The 17,243-nt window shown below is 39.5% G+C and overlaps 1 protein-coding gene across 1 annotated transcript in view; it reads left to right on the top strand.

Moving 5' to 3' along the window:
- The window catches only part of PCSK5 (proprotein convertase subtilisin/kexin type 5), a 215,578-nt gene that overhangs the window by 169,711 nt on the left and 28,624 nt on the right, over positions 1-17,243 (top strand). The window contains exons 11-12 of the mRNA XM_048504377.1: positions 6,835-6,952; positions 8,974-9,183. Coding sequence (XP_048360334.1) covers positions 6,835-6,952; positions 8,974-9,183 — 328 coding nt within the window. The remainder of the gene's footprint in view (positions 1-6,834; positions 6,953-8,973; positions 9,184-17,243) is intronic.

Here is a 17,243-nt window from a genome sequence, read left to right as displayed (position 1 = left end):
TGTTGCTACATTTCCAAGACAACTGCTAATGTAAAAGTACAGCTGAGCCAAATAGAGGTAGAAATTTAATGAAATGGAATGACTAGCTTGTATGTGTCACAAATTATCTTGGTTTAATGTACAACAAGATCCCATCCTGCTGCACTCCTAAGATGACCACTGATATAACTGTGCAACAGAAGTAGAAACTTAGGGGCTTCATTTAGCTAGCACAGAAAAGACAATATCTCCTCAAGACTTTCCACATAGTGCTTTGTAATTTACAAACGACAAAAGATATTTATATGTCCTCACTTCTGACTTTCTAAAGAAGATATGAAAGCAATTACAAATCTAGCATTTTACTAAAATATGGTTGCCAGCTCCAGGTTGGGAAATACCTGGAGATTTGGTAAGTGGACCTGAAGAGCGTGGGAGACACTTCAATTGGGTATAATGCCACAGTTCTCACTTTCCAAGTGGCCATTTTATCCAGGGGAACGGATCTGTGTTACTTGGAGATCAGTTATAATCCCAGGAAATCTCCAGTCCCTACCTGGAGGTTAACAACCCTGTACTGAAAAGGCATGTCTTACCCTGTATGATCCTGTTTAAGAGACTAACTAGCCATTACAAACTGTACAAGTTTCTAGTGCCAACCTGTGAGTAAGTGAGCAAGGCCCAATTCAGATTGAGGTCACTGCACAGGAAAAAGAGGAATTCCTGCCTTATCCCCATATTGTTTTCAGTGACTGCCAGATTAAATAATGTTCCCCCTACAAGACCCCCTTCCCCAGTTATCTCCAAAGCAGGGCTTGCTGTGTGCATATTTATGAGTTGCCACCAGAAACTAGCAGCCACAGTATAACTGCAAGTCCCTTCAGTGAACTCATGAAGTTTGTAAATGCAATCTTAGAGCTCTCATGAAGGATTTAGAATTTATTAGTGTCACGCATGAAAACATTGTGGGCAACCTATGTAAGTCTTCTCATTTATACACAAAGAGAACAGTGCGGGAACAGTGGGTGAGCACATATTTTTCTTTCAAGATTCATGGGATCTAACAACTCTATAATGTTTTCCCAAATTGTTATTATTTAGTCTGTGAAAATGATGGGCCCATTTGATCAGGCACTTTTAAAAACAAGTGCTGCAGATAGCCAAATATCAGCAGTCTCGGACATTTCCACATGGAAGTCCTTAACAGGACCACTGAAAGTTTTGATTTGGATAGAAATATTTTTCTAGGAGGGGAAAGTAGTTATATGTGGACACATTTTTAAAATGGCAGACTACAATTTCTACCCATTCCCCCTCAAAAGCTTTGAAACATTGTATATTATCTGTCATGGGAAATTAGCATAGGAGCTAATTGGTTAATAATCTTTTTCTCTGGAGTAAAAAATTAGACTTTTTTTTCAGTTGGCAGAGTAGTGGTTGTTTCTTTTGTAAATTGTTTGACAAGAGTAGTGAAATAAGGATACTCACTGTGTTCATACAAGACTACCAGCATGAAATATGCATTTTATGAGTCAAAAGTCTGGAAATCATGAGAATCTTTGAATGTACTTATCAATATAAATAGTGATTTTGCTCTTGCTATTCTAAAAAGTCAGGCTTCTGTCCTAAATTGCTTACAGTAGACATTCGGAAGTGGAAATTTTTGGAACAATGTAATGTGTCACGCTTAAATCTTCACTGCAGTGAGCTTCATGAATTATGTATCATTCTAATAAACCGGAGATGTGATGAATTTAAATCCTTACAGTTTTTCAGCATTTTCTTTTAATGTTTGATTAAAGTCTGTTTAAAGGCACTCAGAAAGAATTCTGTGGTTTGATTTATAAGGGCATTCTACTAATAACTGTTGCTGGTTACAGCTCACACGTATTGTTGACTGGTATTATGAAAAGTCAGATGTAGGATTGTACCATTCCAGACTTGTAACTGCTGTCATACAAGTCACAATGTTGTATAGGTATACATATTACTATATGTACAGATGCATTATTATATATGCTGGAACATTTGCATATTTGCCCAAGTATTCAATTATTTATTTATGTTGCCTGTTCAGAGTCCTTCTTCAGGAGGCTTACAATTAAAACCACAGTATAAAAAAGCCATTAAAATAATTCATTAAACTTTAACAGCATAAAAACTGTCCATAAAACAGAGCAGACCATTAAAATGATAATAAAAGTTGTGATACAGATCTGAACTGGTGGACTGGATAGTATGGGAAAAGATGATCCTTCAGGTGCCCTGGGAGTAGGGAGTCTAATTCTGTAATATTATTAAGTTTCTAAAAATCTATGCACACTCAGTATTCATGAGAGCCATAGTCTGATACCTTCTTCTTTGTAACAATTACAATAGGAGCTCCCCACTTGGAAGTGCTCTTCCTGATTATTCCACGGTCTAACATCTGCTGAATTTCTTTAGCCACAATTTGTTTCATTGGAACATTAATGGGGTAAGGTTTAACCTTAATTGGTGGATGATTTCCAGTATCAATGTGAGGTGAAATCAAGTGAGTGCTTCCTGGCGTACTGGAAAACACCACTTTGAAGTCTGACAATGTCTCAGTTTACTGAGCCTGCTGCTCTTCTGTCAGACCATCAGAAATCTGCACATCGGCCCATGTCATCCCTTCCCCAAAATTAGCATCCAGGAAAGCATCCCAAAATTAGCATCGGCCCATGTCATCCCTTCCCCTCTTCCTTGGAGAGGAGAGAGAATAGCAGCTCTTTCCCGGTAGAGCTTCAAATGGTTTGCATGCACCACCATTGACCTGCCATGCTCCCCCTCCAACTCTTTCACCAGATAGTTGTAAATAGGCATGGAAAGGGCCCTCCCAGCAGATGGACAATTTCTCTTTATGATCCACAGACAGGACTAATACTTTGTCAGCCACACATAAATCTCTTAGTCTGGCCTTCTGATCATGATAAAGTTTTTGTCTTTGCAGAGCCTTTTCCAAATTAATAGCAGCTACTTGTTTGACCTCTTCTCAACTGTTTCATAGGTCAGCAAAATACTCTGCCACCACCTTTGGAAATTTTTGGTTTAAAACTCCTTTCCAGTTAACTCTGAGCAAATCCAGAGGACCTCTGACATTCCTCCCAAAGATCAGTTCATTTGGATTATAGCCCAAACTCTCTTGTGGCGCATCTCGCAAGGCAAACAGTAGATAAGGTAGTGCAGTGTCCCAATTCTTAGCATGTGTTAGTGTGTAAGCCCGCAATAATCTCGTTAGAGACTGGATTGCTCATTCCACCAATCCATTAGCACTTTGATGATGGGACACAGTTGGACTGTGTTGAATTTTAGTCAATTCACACAACTTCACCATGAGCTTAGATGTGAACCCACTGCCTCTATCTGTTGTCACCCGCAATCCATATACAGAAGAGAATTCAACAATACATTTCACCTCATTTTGTGCAGTGACACTCCTGAGTATATATGCTACTGAGTCGCATGGTCAATCAGAATCAGAACATATTGCTTCCCTGTACCGGTAATAAGTGATGGACCCAAAATATCCATTGAAACTCTCTCAAAGGGTTGAGTGATCATGGGAAATGGATGCAACAGCATCCTTGTGGTGTCTTGTGGGAAACCCACCCTTTCACACACATCACAGGATTTACAGAACTCTTGTGTATCCTTATAAATGCCTGGCCAATAGAAACTTCTTGACATTTTGGACAAAGTTTTCTTCATCCCCAAATGACCTGAAAGTGGGATTTCATGTGCTGTTTTTAGAACTTTCTGCCTGAATTTTTGTGGGACCAACTGTCTGATTATCTCATTCACACACACAGCTGCTTTCCGCAGAAATCTCTATACAGCAAATCCCCTTTCCATAAAAAAAATCTCACTACTGGTCAACTTTGCAGGGCTGGTTGTCACCTTGTCCCTACAATCATTCAAGGTAGGACTAGTTTCTTTGTTCTAGTTTAAACTCATCAGAAATTTGCAAAGGCTTGTCATTCATTTGTTCTCTACCCTTGGTTCCCAGCTAAACTTTGCTTCCTGGCCCCCTGTTGATCAATCTCTCTGATCTACAACCGTTTGGCAACTTTCTTCCTTTGTGGAAATTCATTCAGATTTTACAACACTGTAAAGCATCTGAGCCTGCTATATCCAGAGATCAAAGATCCTTGTCAGGCCAGTGTGAATCTGCCTAATAGTGTAACCAGAATAACCTCTTCACAGTAACATACAACTTTTACAAATAAAAGAAGTGTAATTGCAAATATTATGTATGTCTACAGGAAATCAGTGTATCTAATTCACCATGCGACCAAATCTGTGGGTACATAAATCCAGTAATTGGGCTATAGGCAGACAAAAAAGATCTTTCTGCAGACCTGTAGAAAAGGTACTATTAAAAAACATGGGGGAGGGGTTTAAAAAACCCCAAATAATAGAAGCAGTGCCTGTAGCTTTAAGGAACTAATTCTGTCAGTGGCAGTTGCTAGTCAACCACAACAGCCTGGGTTTTGGCAGTGAAAGGCAGTGAAAGGGACATAGCCTTTTCTAGTACTGTTTTGGCTTCTGAGAGAGGACTGGTCTGGGTCAGGCATGGCAGTAAACACTGAACAACTTGACACCATGTGACTTGCATGACTCTCCCAGGAATGCTATTTGCTAATGTTCAACAACAACCATCCTGAGGCATGCACCCCCTTCACCAACCCCCAATTCACCTCACAGGATTATTGTGAGGTTAAAATGGAAGAGAGGAGAATTATGTAAGCTGCTTTGGGTCCCCACTGTAGACCCAATGGTCTGGGTTGCCATTTTTCACAGATGTCTCTTTTGGGGAGACACAACAATGCTGGGGCAAGGGCAACCTTTGGGGCTAATCATCTGGCTACCTGGATTGGCTGGCCTTTATCTGTATTGATGAAGGTTTTCACAGCCAGAATCAACTGGCTGTTGTGGGTTTTCCATGCTGTGTGGCTGTGGTCTGGTAGTTTTTCCTGCTAAGATTTCACCCATATCTGTGGCTGGCATCTTCAGAGATGCTCCTGAAGATGCCAGCCATAGATGCAGGCAAAACACTAGGAGCAGAAAGTACCAGACCATGGCCACACAGCCCAGAAAACCTATAACAGCCAACTGGTCTTTATCTGTTGAAAAGATGGAGAATTCTGTAGAGAATTAACTCTCCTGTAGTAAAAATAAAGTGGGCTTAAAGCATTGCATTTTTTAAAAAAAATTAAAAACAAAATAAAAATGGCAGGTCAAGGAGCAAGCTTGGTTATGTATGAGCAGTGTCTTTGGTATCACTGTTTTTCCAGCGTAGCATCTGTTTTTCCAATGCTGTATAGTGGTTAAAAGCAGGTGGACTCTAATCTGGAGAACTGGGTCTGATTCTCCACTCCTCCACATGAACAGCAGTCTTATCTTGTAAAATAGATTTGCTTTAGCACTCCTACATTCCAGCTAGGTAACCTTGGACTAGTCACAGTTCTTCAGAACTCTCTCAGGCCCACCTACCTCACAAGGTGTCTGATGTGGACAGAGGAAGGGAAATGAATATGTAAGACCCTTTTAGTCTCCTAACAGGAAAGGGGCATATAAATCCAAACTCTTCTTCTTCCTCCTCATCCCCTCAAAAGTAATCCATTGTTTTTACAGTCAAAAGTCAGTAAAACTCAGTGAATGTTCTTCTCACATTTATATTTGCAAAGGAACAAGATTTGTTCTCATTAGCAAGCATTTTGGCTCCAACTTTACATAAATAGCTGTTCTTCAGAAATGCAGACAGAGTTCACCAGGCTAAAGTACACTGAGGGCTGAAGTGAGTCTGTCAGAGATCAGTCTTGAAGTCTCTTGAGGCCTAAAAAGGCTAAGGCATACTAATTGTCACAGAAAGACAGAGTATAAAGAAAACAAATAAACAACAAATATAGCTGAAGATGGAAGGGCAGATAAAAGATAGGCTTGTGAATGGGAAGGAGAAAAGGAAGCAGGGAAAAGGGATGATATGGGAGTTGCTTGGGGAAGGAAAGAATAGTGTGTGGAAGCGGATATTGGTGAAAATAAGGTCTCCTGCCCCTGCAAGTCCTTGCAGCTCCCCTATTGTGCAACTGAGTCTAGCTCAGCTGTTTCCACCATGCAAATAGTTCATAGTTTTCCAGGGTAGAGGGTGCTGGGGGAATGAAGGAATACTGGAGATGGGAGCAGATAAAAATAGGATGGCTGGTGGAGAAAAGGAAGGAGAAAAGGAAGCAGGAAAAGCAGAGAGGCTATAAAGGTTTTCAGTGAAGGAGAAGATGAAATAGCGAGAGTGGGGAATATGAAATCCTCCCTGCAAGATCTTGCAGGTTTCTGCTTGCACATTTCGAGTGCTGTAGAATGTTAGACATAAAATCTTCATGCTACACATTTTGAGTGAATAAATCTTATCTGTAAAATCATTTCCCTCATTCCAAAAAATTAAATTTCATAGGAAGGTCTTCTTCAGTTCTCTCCAAAATTAGTTGGAAAAAGGGTTTATGTCCTGTATTTTTCTAATTTTGTTTCTAGGCCTTTGCATCTCTGGTTTGGCAAAAAGGCAAGTTTGGGTCCCAAGAATTAGGAATATGAGAGTGCCTGTAATTACTATTGAATTATCTAAAGCAGTGGTTTCCAATCTGGGGTACGCATACCCCAGGGGTAAACACCAGAGCACTTGGGGGCACATGAAAAAAATTACACAGTGGGTTTGCCAATATGGGAGTACCATTTTAGGGAAATTGGTTACCAAAGGGTACATGAGTGGAAAAGGTTGGGAACCACTGATCTAAAGGATAAAAAAAATATTTTGTGATTGTAACAATTTTGCTTATATTTCAGTTAGCCACCTATATGGCTTTGGATTAATGGATGCTGAAGCTATGGTGATGGAAGCAGAAAAGTGGATAACTGTGCCTCCCCAGCATGTGTGTGTTGAGAACACAGATCGTCAAATAAAGTAATACTTACTGAAAACATTTACTGACATATTACTGTTGTATGTAGTACAGAAAAAAAACTCTGACCTGGCATTCACAGGGAATGGGTGTTTCTGGTTAATTAGATGTTTTAGCTACTTAAGTGTATTGCTGTGCCCCACCCCTTCCCAGAGTAATTTGCAAGTATCATGTCCCAAACCTGACAGAACCTTTTGAGCCAGTCCATAGAACTGTCCTACACAACAGGCAGGAGACACCCAAGGATGACATCAGCTAGCAGCAACAGCTGACAGAAATCCAATAGTGACTATAGACATAAGCTTCCCAGCTGGATCACACAGTTGAGTATGGTGGCTAAGGAGAGGATTTTGCCATCTGGGCAGTGTCAGATAATGGAGTAGTCTGGATAATCAAATGCTAGCTGGAAAAGGTTTTACTGCAGGCTATGGTTGTATAGTTGAATTCCTGGCAGATTCCCTTAAACTGTTTAGAAAGTACGCAGTCTCCTTGGAAAGTGCTGCTATTGGTGCAACAACTAGTTATTCCACCCAATATCCCAAAAGGATATGCTTGGCTAGGAAACTCGAATTTTCTACAGTTAAATCAGTTTGGAAAAAACAGGCAAGGAGTCCATTTGCACTAATTTTATTTAAGACATGTATTAGCTACCTTTCTACCTGATAGGAATTCAAGGTGGCTTACAATATAAATAATAATAAAATACAATTAAATGCATAAAATGAACTAATTTAATAATCAATAAGCTATGTAAGTTAAGCAGCTTTTTATAAATTCAGAGTTTTAATAATGTATGAGGCTTTCAACTTTTGTTTTCCTATGGTCTCTTGATAAATAGTGTTGAGGCAGATTCTATTAAACTCTTCCATTCTTTGGATGCCGCAGGGGTTAGCTTTATTTTAGTGCTAATAAGCTTTCTTCCCTGGACAAATATTGTGTTAACATGGTAATAAAGCTACCACTACATCTCATATATTACAGTTGTTTCAGATGACCAAGGTACTATGTAACAGTTGCTATCATCGTTCAGTATACCTTGACATATATATATGGGGTAGGGGGGGGTGAAAGGTCTGTGGAGCCTGCCTGTTGTGTCAAGTCAACTGCTGCATCATTACCATGTGGCAAAAGTCGTATTTATATTACTGCTTGGGCCACTTACAATGATGGAGTCATGCAGCTCAGGGTCACCCAGATCCCTCTAATGTGCTGATGCTCCTCTGGCACAGGAATACCAATGCTGAAGGAGGCATTCCCAGGGGTGGCTTCCTCAGGCCTTCCAGCCCCGGAATGCCCCCTTTTGCTGGCAACAACTTAGGTTAGCAAAAGTGCAGGCACAGCCCATTGGGAGTTTCAGGCCATTGGTAAGTTTTTTCTTCTTCTTTGCCACCCCTTCACATTCCTCTCAGAAGAGGGTACAGCTATGCTGTCCCCATCTGAAGCCCATCTACCCCCCCCCCCCGGATTGGGCTAACAGTCTTTTCTCATATTTTGTTTATAATAAGTATGTTTGTACAATAATATAGGTCATTGATGTTGTCCATTCTATCTCTTCTTTCATGAGTGATAATGAAATTGCATCGAGAACATCTAGAAGTATGTATGGTAGCTAATGACATCTTTATGTCATCACATATTTTTAGATTAGGAGCAAGTTACTTCTAAAACACACATTACTTTTAATAGGAAAAATTAAAATAATTTTAAAATGTGTTCAGGAATCCAGAATTATTTTTAAATAAAATATCTTTTTAATTAATTTTTTTCATGTAATAATGCTTATTCTTAAGCTAGCAGTATTACTGTTATACACTTCAATGAACAGAAAGTAGAATACAGCAGAGTTTTAGAAACATAGCCAGACATTTTAATAAAACATATGTTAAAACTATTAATTTCCGAGTTATCAAAATTTTCTTTCTATCTAGTTAAACAACAAAGTTAATTATAACAACAAATATTAGTTATAACAACAAATGTCATCTTGTATTCACCGGCTACCATATTGGTATTTTTGAAACAGAACAATACGACCAGATAGCATTCGTAATGGACCAGATAATGGTGTTCGCTCAATATATAAAGCCACAGGCTGTGCAGATAATCCCAATCACCATGTGATCTACCTGGAACATGTTGTTGTGCGTATCACTATAATGCACCCACGACGGGGTGACCTGGCAATTTATTTGACATCTCCCTCTGGAACAAGGTCTCAGCTTTTGGCTAACAGGTATAGTAATCACATTCAACTATTTATCTGGTCAGAGTTTAAAACAAATTTAATCTTTATTGGTTTTTAAACAAAAATGAATAGAATACATATATTATATGGAGAGTAAAAATACTGTGCAAATCTGAGATCCCCTGTCACAATGAGTAATCTTGTAATCTCCTTGAGTGGTGAGATTGTTAGAGAATATAGAGGAAGTGTCACAGGATCAATTTTGCAGGAAGGCAGTTGATGAGGCAGTGAATTTGAATGAAAAATATCTGTATGTATTTCATTCCCAAATAAGAATAGAGGATAACAGTACACTTTAGGGAAATATATTTTTGTTATCAATTTTGTTATATCTTATTTATTTATTTAAAAGTTTTCATTAGTTGTAGCATTGCTTTATCCATTTTTCACTTTTTGTTGGACTTTCCCACACCCAGTCATGTCCTGCTGCTCAGGGCTAGGATCAGTTTGTCTGTAGGAGACAAGGGGATAGGACCAGCTGAGATTATTTTTGTCTCCACATGTCCTCAAGTACCTCATATGGGTATTCTGTCATGTTCACAATGCACTGTGTTAGAAAATGTAATTTTCTTTAGGGGTATACCAAGGCATGTCAGCTTGGGAAGCTGGAGGTGAGGGAATCTTGCAAGTAGGTTTTCTGTCTGTATCTCTCTGACCTCTCTGAGGTCTGCAGTAGAGAAGCATGTAATAGAAGAGATCTGACTATTAACTACTGTTACTAATTATCACTAATTTTTACTATTAAAGTCATTAATAATTGTGTTAATAAAAATGGGGAGTTAGATTTTGAAGAGAGTTTATTAATGCCCCAGTGTATATCTCTGTGTGGCCTGAATGTTCCACACTTGACATTGTGATTATTTTACTTTCCATTTTAAATCTTACTTGTCTATCATGTGTTCTGATATGTATCTATAGATATATAGCCCAAGGGTAGTCAGTGAATTTGGTATGGCACTTTGTTTCTTGGTGATTATTTTAACATTCATTGAAGAAGCAGAAGCAGAAGCAGAAGAAGAAGAAGAAGAAGAAGAAGAAGAAGAAGAAGAAGAAGAAGAAGAAGAAGAAGAAGAAGAAGAAGAAGAAGAAGAAGAAGAAGAAGAAGAAGAAGAAGAAGAAGAAGAAGAAGACCCCTTTCTCTCCTGTAAAAAGACTCAAAGGGGTTCACAAACTCTTTTTCCTTCCTCTCCTAACAACCAACATCTTGTGAGATGGCTGGAACTGAGAGAGTTCTGAAGAACTGTGACTAGCCCAAGGTCACCCAGAAGGAATGTGTGAAAGTGGGGAAACAAATCCAGGTCATCAGACAAGACTGGTGCTCATGTGGAGAAGTGGAGAATCAAACCCAGTTCTCCATATTAGAGTCCACCTCTTCTTAACTACACCACGCTGGCTCTCAGAAAGTATGGCCCCTTCCGCACACGCAGAATAATGCATTTTCAAACCACTTTCACAACTGTTTGCAAGTGGATTTTGCTATTCTGCACAGCTTCAAAGAGCACTGAAAGCAGTTTGAAAGTGCATTATTCTGCATGTGCGGAAGGAGCCTATGATTTTCAAGTGGAAACTGGGAAAGTCCAGTATTTTCCCTTTCTGTCTAAGAAATAAACTGAGAAAATACCACAATGATTTTGGACTTGCTATAGTTAATGGTCACTATATCATTGTCACATTACCATGCAAGAACTTTCAGTATATGCCTTAAGCCCATGTTGCAATGAGAAGGCAGTTCTGCATCATCTGCATAAAAGCAAAGTTGAAAGCTGTCTAGAGCTCAGTTTGCGGGTATGAAAACTGGAGTCAAGTAAACTTTAACTATTGAGTTAATGTAAAAATTAAATGGAGTGGGTTCCAAAATACAGCCCAGTATGACACCATTATAAGTAGAAACAGACAATGTCCAGCATGATTACAATGTAACCCATAGCAAAGTTCTTTCATAACAAGCATAGGAATTATAGGCATCTATCTATATTGGACTCAAATTTACTGCATAGTCCTGTATACAATCAAAGCTCTTCCTCCTGTTCCTTCCTAGCTCAGTAGTTGGATAAAACAACACTTCAGGAAGATTGACTTATTAGCAGTCTTTTTTGGTAGTGATATCTAGCTTGGATTCACCGGAAGTTTTACATATGTGCTTGGCCTCTTCTGTGAGCAGGAGTGTGAAAAAAAGTTCATGCTAGGCCCACAATGTGTCCTGAATTGCTTTTCTATCTGTGCAAGCCATTTTGGGCACAATAAGATATAGGGAGGAAATTGCTAGGTATTGTACAGCATCTTACACAAGCAGAATTGCGTTCTCGTTTCATTTTCACTTGTGCATTACTGAATCTAGGCCATTTCCCATAGTTCTGGTTCACTCTCCCTTGTTTTCCCCCTTCTAATTTTTTTGAAATCAGGCAGGTGCTATAGTAACAGATGCAATATAATCAATTGCCCTTAATAATTGTAATAAAGAATGGGGAATGTTCAGTTCTGCTTTTAATTAGTGAAGAACTATTTCAGTGATAGAACACGGCCATACAGCCCGGAAACCGCACAGCACCACAGTGATTCCGGCCGTGAAAGCCTTCAACAATACATATTTCAGTGATAGTTTGAAAATGCCTTTTGCAAAACTTTTAATGGAGCCAGGAGGCTCTTTTGCATCCTTTTCTAACTTATAAACTTTCCTTTAGGAATAAAAGTGCACTTTTGAGTCATGGTGTTTTCATCCTGATTAGATTGATTTGATAGCCACTATGATATTGTCCAATCAGAATAAAGCAATTCTGATACACCCTCCACACTAGGAGAAAAAGCAGTTGGTTGATGCTGAAGCCAGGAAACATGAAACCATCTGGAATGTGGGAGCAGCTTGAGAAACAGGAGAACAACAAAACAGAAGTTGCAAAAAACAGAAGTTATAAAAGAGTTTATAAAATAAACAAAATTGTTCATATGGGCATATAAGAAATATACTACCTGCACAATGGAAAATTTAAGGGTTTTGTTGATTATAAATTATGATAATGTAGGAATGCCAGCCTCTAGGTGGGGCCTTAGGATCTCCCGGAATTACAGTTAATCTCCCTGGGAAAAATGGATGCTTTGGAGGATGGATTGTATGTCATTGTGCCCCACTAAGCTCCCTATCCTCTCCAGGCTCCACTTCCAAAGCTCCAGGAATTTCCCAACCTAGAGCTGCAATCCTACTGCCCCCACCCACACCAGTGGGCAGGGGAACCTGACAGTCTTTGTTATATGATACAGATTGACAATATGAAAAGCATATTCTTTCATTTTCTGATAGCTATTGTTGTGCGTAGGAGCAGCAGTGGCGTAGGAGGTTAAGAGCTCGTGTATTTAATCTGGGGGAACCGGGTTTGATTCCCAGCTCTGCCGCCTGAGCTGTGGAGGCTTATCTGGGGAATTCAGATTAGCCTGTGCACTCCCACACACGCCAGTTGGGTGACCTTGGGCTAGTCACAGCTTCTCAGAGCTCTCTCAACCCCACCTACCTCACAGGGTGTTTGTTGTGAGGGGTGAAGGGCAAGGAGATTGTAAGCCCCTTTGAGTCTCCTGCAGGAGAGAAAGGGGGGATATAAATCCAAACATTTCTTCTTCTTCTTCCTCTGAAACACTGCATCTCCAGCAAATCAGCTTTTCTTTGTTGATGACTTGCTGCTTCCCTTTCAGTTCCTTTATTTTATTAGATTGTAAGCTTGTGCATAGGACCATGTCTTTGATTTTTATAGGCCTAGGAGGTGTAATACAGATACATGATACAGCAACCTTGCTGAAGCTAAGCAGATCTAGCAAGTCTCCATCAGAATGGGTGACTGCCTGGGAGCCATACTTATTTTTTCATATCTGTGTGTGAACATTATTTTAGCATTTATAGTATCATTATTTTATAAACAATAATTGCTGACTTCAGGGTATGATGTCGCTTTTGACATAAGCAGAAAATAGACACATAATTCTGTCTTGGGCTATGGCTGAATACTTGGGGGAGAATGTTGAAGTGGCTGATCCTTTTTCATCCTTCTTTTGTATAGTTGTCTTCCTATGACTACATCAAAACATCCAAATGTTGGGAATGCACATGGAAAATTCATATACACAGGGTTAAAAAAACCAGAGATTATCTCTGTATGTAATTTTTCACTGCCCTGAACTGGATAGCCCTGGATAGCCTGATCTTGATAGCCTTGGTCAATATTTGGAAGGGAGACCACCAGGAAATGGCAGGCTCATGACATGGAGGAAGGCAGTGGCATACTATGTCATTGCCTTATATAACGAAAGAGCGTTAGCTTCTGGTACAGGAAGGATTCCTGTCAGTTGTTTTAGGAACCTTCCTATTAATTAATTTGTTTTTCGCTGCCACCAATATATACTGTAGCCCACAAACTGATTAAATGGACACCACTCTTACTTGGGACACACACTCAGACAAAATAGACTGGAACAGGTGTAACTTGACCAAAACTTGAACGTTTGTTACTGGCTTAGATGTAGGCTTCTCAGGTAACCTGAGAGGATTTTAAAGCTTGTTGGTTTCAGAGATGTTGTTGGCACTTTACTTGCAAAACAGTCACAGACACTCGCAGGTGTCACTTAGGAAAGATTTTACTTCAGGAAATGGTTTGATTTAAGAGCATTACACTCCCTCTTCTGACAGACAGTAGTCCACGGTACCTAACAACTAAACAACACTCCCCAGGCTCTGCCCTGTGGGATTCTGGCACACAAGCCTCCCTCTCCCACCTTCCAAACTGGCCCCACTGCCACTGGACTGGGCCTCCCAAGACTGGTGTTGTACTTGTTAGGACAGACTTTAGCTTAGATAGAGGTTTTCTGCCAAAACACCATCCTGATGTCTCTGGTAAGCTTCCTCAGCTTACAGAGTGTACTGTCTGACTCCTGCCAGACCAACAGCAGTGACAGATCTCTGCTTGATTTGCTCACTCTGCCAAAACGTACCCGAAGACACACAGAACCCAAAAGACCAAAAAGCCCTCAGCACTCTGGCTGACTCTTTTTATATTCTTGCCATTTTTTTCTGGCCAATCAGGGCTGGCCAGGGCTTAACCCCTTCAGGGCAGACTTTCACCCTGGAAACTGAATGCTTTATAAGTGCATTTGTCACACCTTCCTCCTTAGGGACCGCCTTTCCCCATATTGCCCATGTAGGCTGGAGGAGAACCGTCTGGTAATCCCTGGCCCAAAAACTATCCAGCTGTCCCCTACCTGGTGGAATATGCTCCCAAATGAGATCAGGGCCCTGCAGGACTTGAGTTGTTTCTGCGGGGCCTGTAAGATGGAGCTATTCCGCCAGGTTTCTCTGGAGGCCAGCCAGGCTGTCATCTATCTTTCTGGCCTCCTGGGTGATAAATTGAGATTTTAAGTCACATCTTGGTTGTTTCAGCTGTTATATTGTACAAATTGTTTTAGTGTTACAGGATATTTATTATTTTAAATCTAGCAGTGTTTTTAGGATGTTGTATTGCTGCCCTGAGCCCTTCGGGGATGGGCGGGGCAAAAATCTATAAATAAATAAATACCACCGGGGAATGTTTTTTGCCTTGGCAACCCTATCAGGTGTTGTCATAAGTCAGCAGTGTCTTGATGGCAAAACAAACCAAAAAATATAGTTTTTCATTAACTCACTTCCACTTCCGGATAATGTTTCACTGATTTTAGCTCTTCTTTGATGATGCAGAAAGAATATATTTTGTGAAATCTTAATATTTCCAGTTCTTACTGAGGCCTTTTCCCCATGGGTTATGTGTTCTGGGCTCAACGCTGTTGGGAAGTGGAGGTTTTTCCTGCTTCCCCATAGCATTATGTCAAATTTGTGTCCCTCCTGGGTTTTTCCCTGTTTTTCTCTGATCTTTCCCAAACCTTCTTTGCTGCTAAGTTTTGGAGAAGGTCATCATAAAGCCAGGATGATTCCCATGCAAATGGGGAAGTTCAGATTTTCCTGCTCACAGAGCAGCCATTTTTTCTGACGCTGGCACTGTGGTGATCTTTTTTTTAAAAAACAACCAAGTCTCTATTCTTTTGCACTGCAGAGATACATGAGTAAAATAGTAACTATATAACAATATGAAATTGCCAAATTAAAGAAAAAGCCCCAGAAAAATAAAAAGCCCCAATGATGTTGGGGACTGGGACAGGAACACTGTGAGAAACCTAACACGTGGAAGCCCCACTTCTGATGTGCTGTATCTGTTCTGTGGGGAAACCACCTAAGTGAGCTTGCTAGAAACAAAAAAATTATGAGTGCATTGATTTTCAGAAGAACTGCCATGATTGGTCAAGCCAAAAGTTTGTTATGTCCAGTATTCAGGGGCCAGTCAGATATTCTAAGATTTTATCCCAAACACCTGGTACTTAGAGAGTTCTGTTTCTAGTTATTTTGACTTACAGACACTGAGAGACCAAGGTCATTTCTGATCAGTGGACTGGATCCTGTAAAATCCCAGTGGAAACTTCTTACTCTTTGGATCTTTTCCTTTTCCTTTCAACCCTCAGTAGATCATGCTGGATCATGCTGGATGTTTAAAGCTCTTGTGGAGGTAAAGATGTGTTGATACCTCTGTCCATTTTTTCCCACATTTCTTCCTGTTCTTCTGATAATCATACTATATTCTCCACTGAAAAAGCCACTTCTCCAATCTTTGATTTGAAAGCAATATTAACTTGTTTTTCTAGCAGTTTTAATAACCCAGCCTAGCCCGAGTTCATCAGAACTCAGAAGCTAAGTACTGTTAGTGCTCACTTAGGAGACAACCATGCAGAGGAAAATAATGGCAAACCACATCTGCTTCTTGCCTCCAAAACCCCATGAGATGGAACATTATTAGTAGTAGTAGTAGCAGTGTTTAATGGCTGCCTTTATACTTTGCGGCCGTCAAGGTGACTTACAGTATAAATAAAGCAACAGTTATTAAATATTAAAGATGACAGTTTAAAATCTAAATTAGGGGTGCCAATATTTTAAAAATTTTATTACTCAAACTGTGTTCAGTTGCCTGTTCCTGGGGAAGTTGTTCCATAACAGTGGGACCACCACCCCCAAAAAAAGCACTATTTTGTGTGCCCACCAGATGAGCTTCTTTGATTGATGGGACAGCTTGGAGAACCTTTCCCAATCATCATTTTGGATCACTATGTTTTGCCTTGACAGTACATTTTATTTTATTTATTATTTATTATTTTATTAGCCTTTTTAAGTAAGGTTCTAAAACCTCTTGTCAACCAACCAGATTCTGAATTGGTAAATTTTAATACACTAATTCTGAACTATTTTACTCTCATTCTCAGCTAGTATTTTAACGAATTCCTTTGCACTATTCCATTCTACTTTGTGTGCTTCCACTTTCATTCAAAAATTCTTAATTCTGTATAGGTGCTTCTTTTTGAGGGGGTGCGGGTGGGTGCTTTTGGTTTTCAGTAGATATTAATGAACCCTTGAAAGGCTCTGAGTGTTTCTGTTTATATAATTGCTAGAAACAAGTTCTATTGCAATGCATTAGTATTGCTCCAGGCAGGCACTCAACAAATGAAAAATAAATAGGTTCTATCGCTCTAGGGATATAAGTGTTGCTAAAAATTAGGAAGTAGCACAAGAAAGCTTAAGTCTAAGAAATTACCTTTTCCCTTTTAAACTGTATTACAGTGTGAAATATTCACTTCTTGTGAGAACAGTAAGAATTCTTCAGTGCACAGTGTCTACATTTTTAAACTACATATTTTTAAACTACATATAGGGCAAAGTGAAGTATACCCTAAGCAATAGCAAAGGCATTCAAGTTCAATATGATTACTGTAGATATAATACAAATACATTGTTTGACTAAAAATATGATTACATGTAAGGACTATCATCAAAAAGCTGATAATCTAAAGGTTAAAAAGAAATAAATTATGCAAACCAAAGAGTCATAGGCAGATTTTGAAGATATTAAAACAAATGTTCTTAAAACATTTGTAACAAAGTAAAAGGAAAAGCAGAAGTATATGCTCGGCTGGAGGGAGGCTTGCTGTGAAAAACG

This window comes from Sphaerodactylus townsendi, linkage group LG07 (assembly GCF_021028975.2).
Source record: "Sphaerodactylus townsendi isolate TG3544 linkage group LG07, MPM_Stown_v2.3, whole genome shotgun sequence".
In the NCBI taxonomy this organism is placed as follows: domain Eukaryota; kingdom Metazoa; phylum Chordata; class Lepidosauria; order Squamata; family Sphaerodactylidae; genus Sphaerodactylus; species Sphaerodactylus townsendi.
Note: the sequence above shows the minus strand (reverse complement) of the source record. Positions and strands in the feature narration are given on the sequence as shown.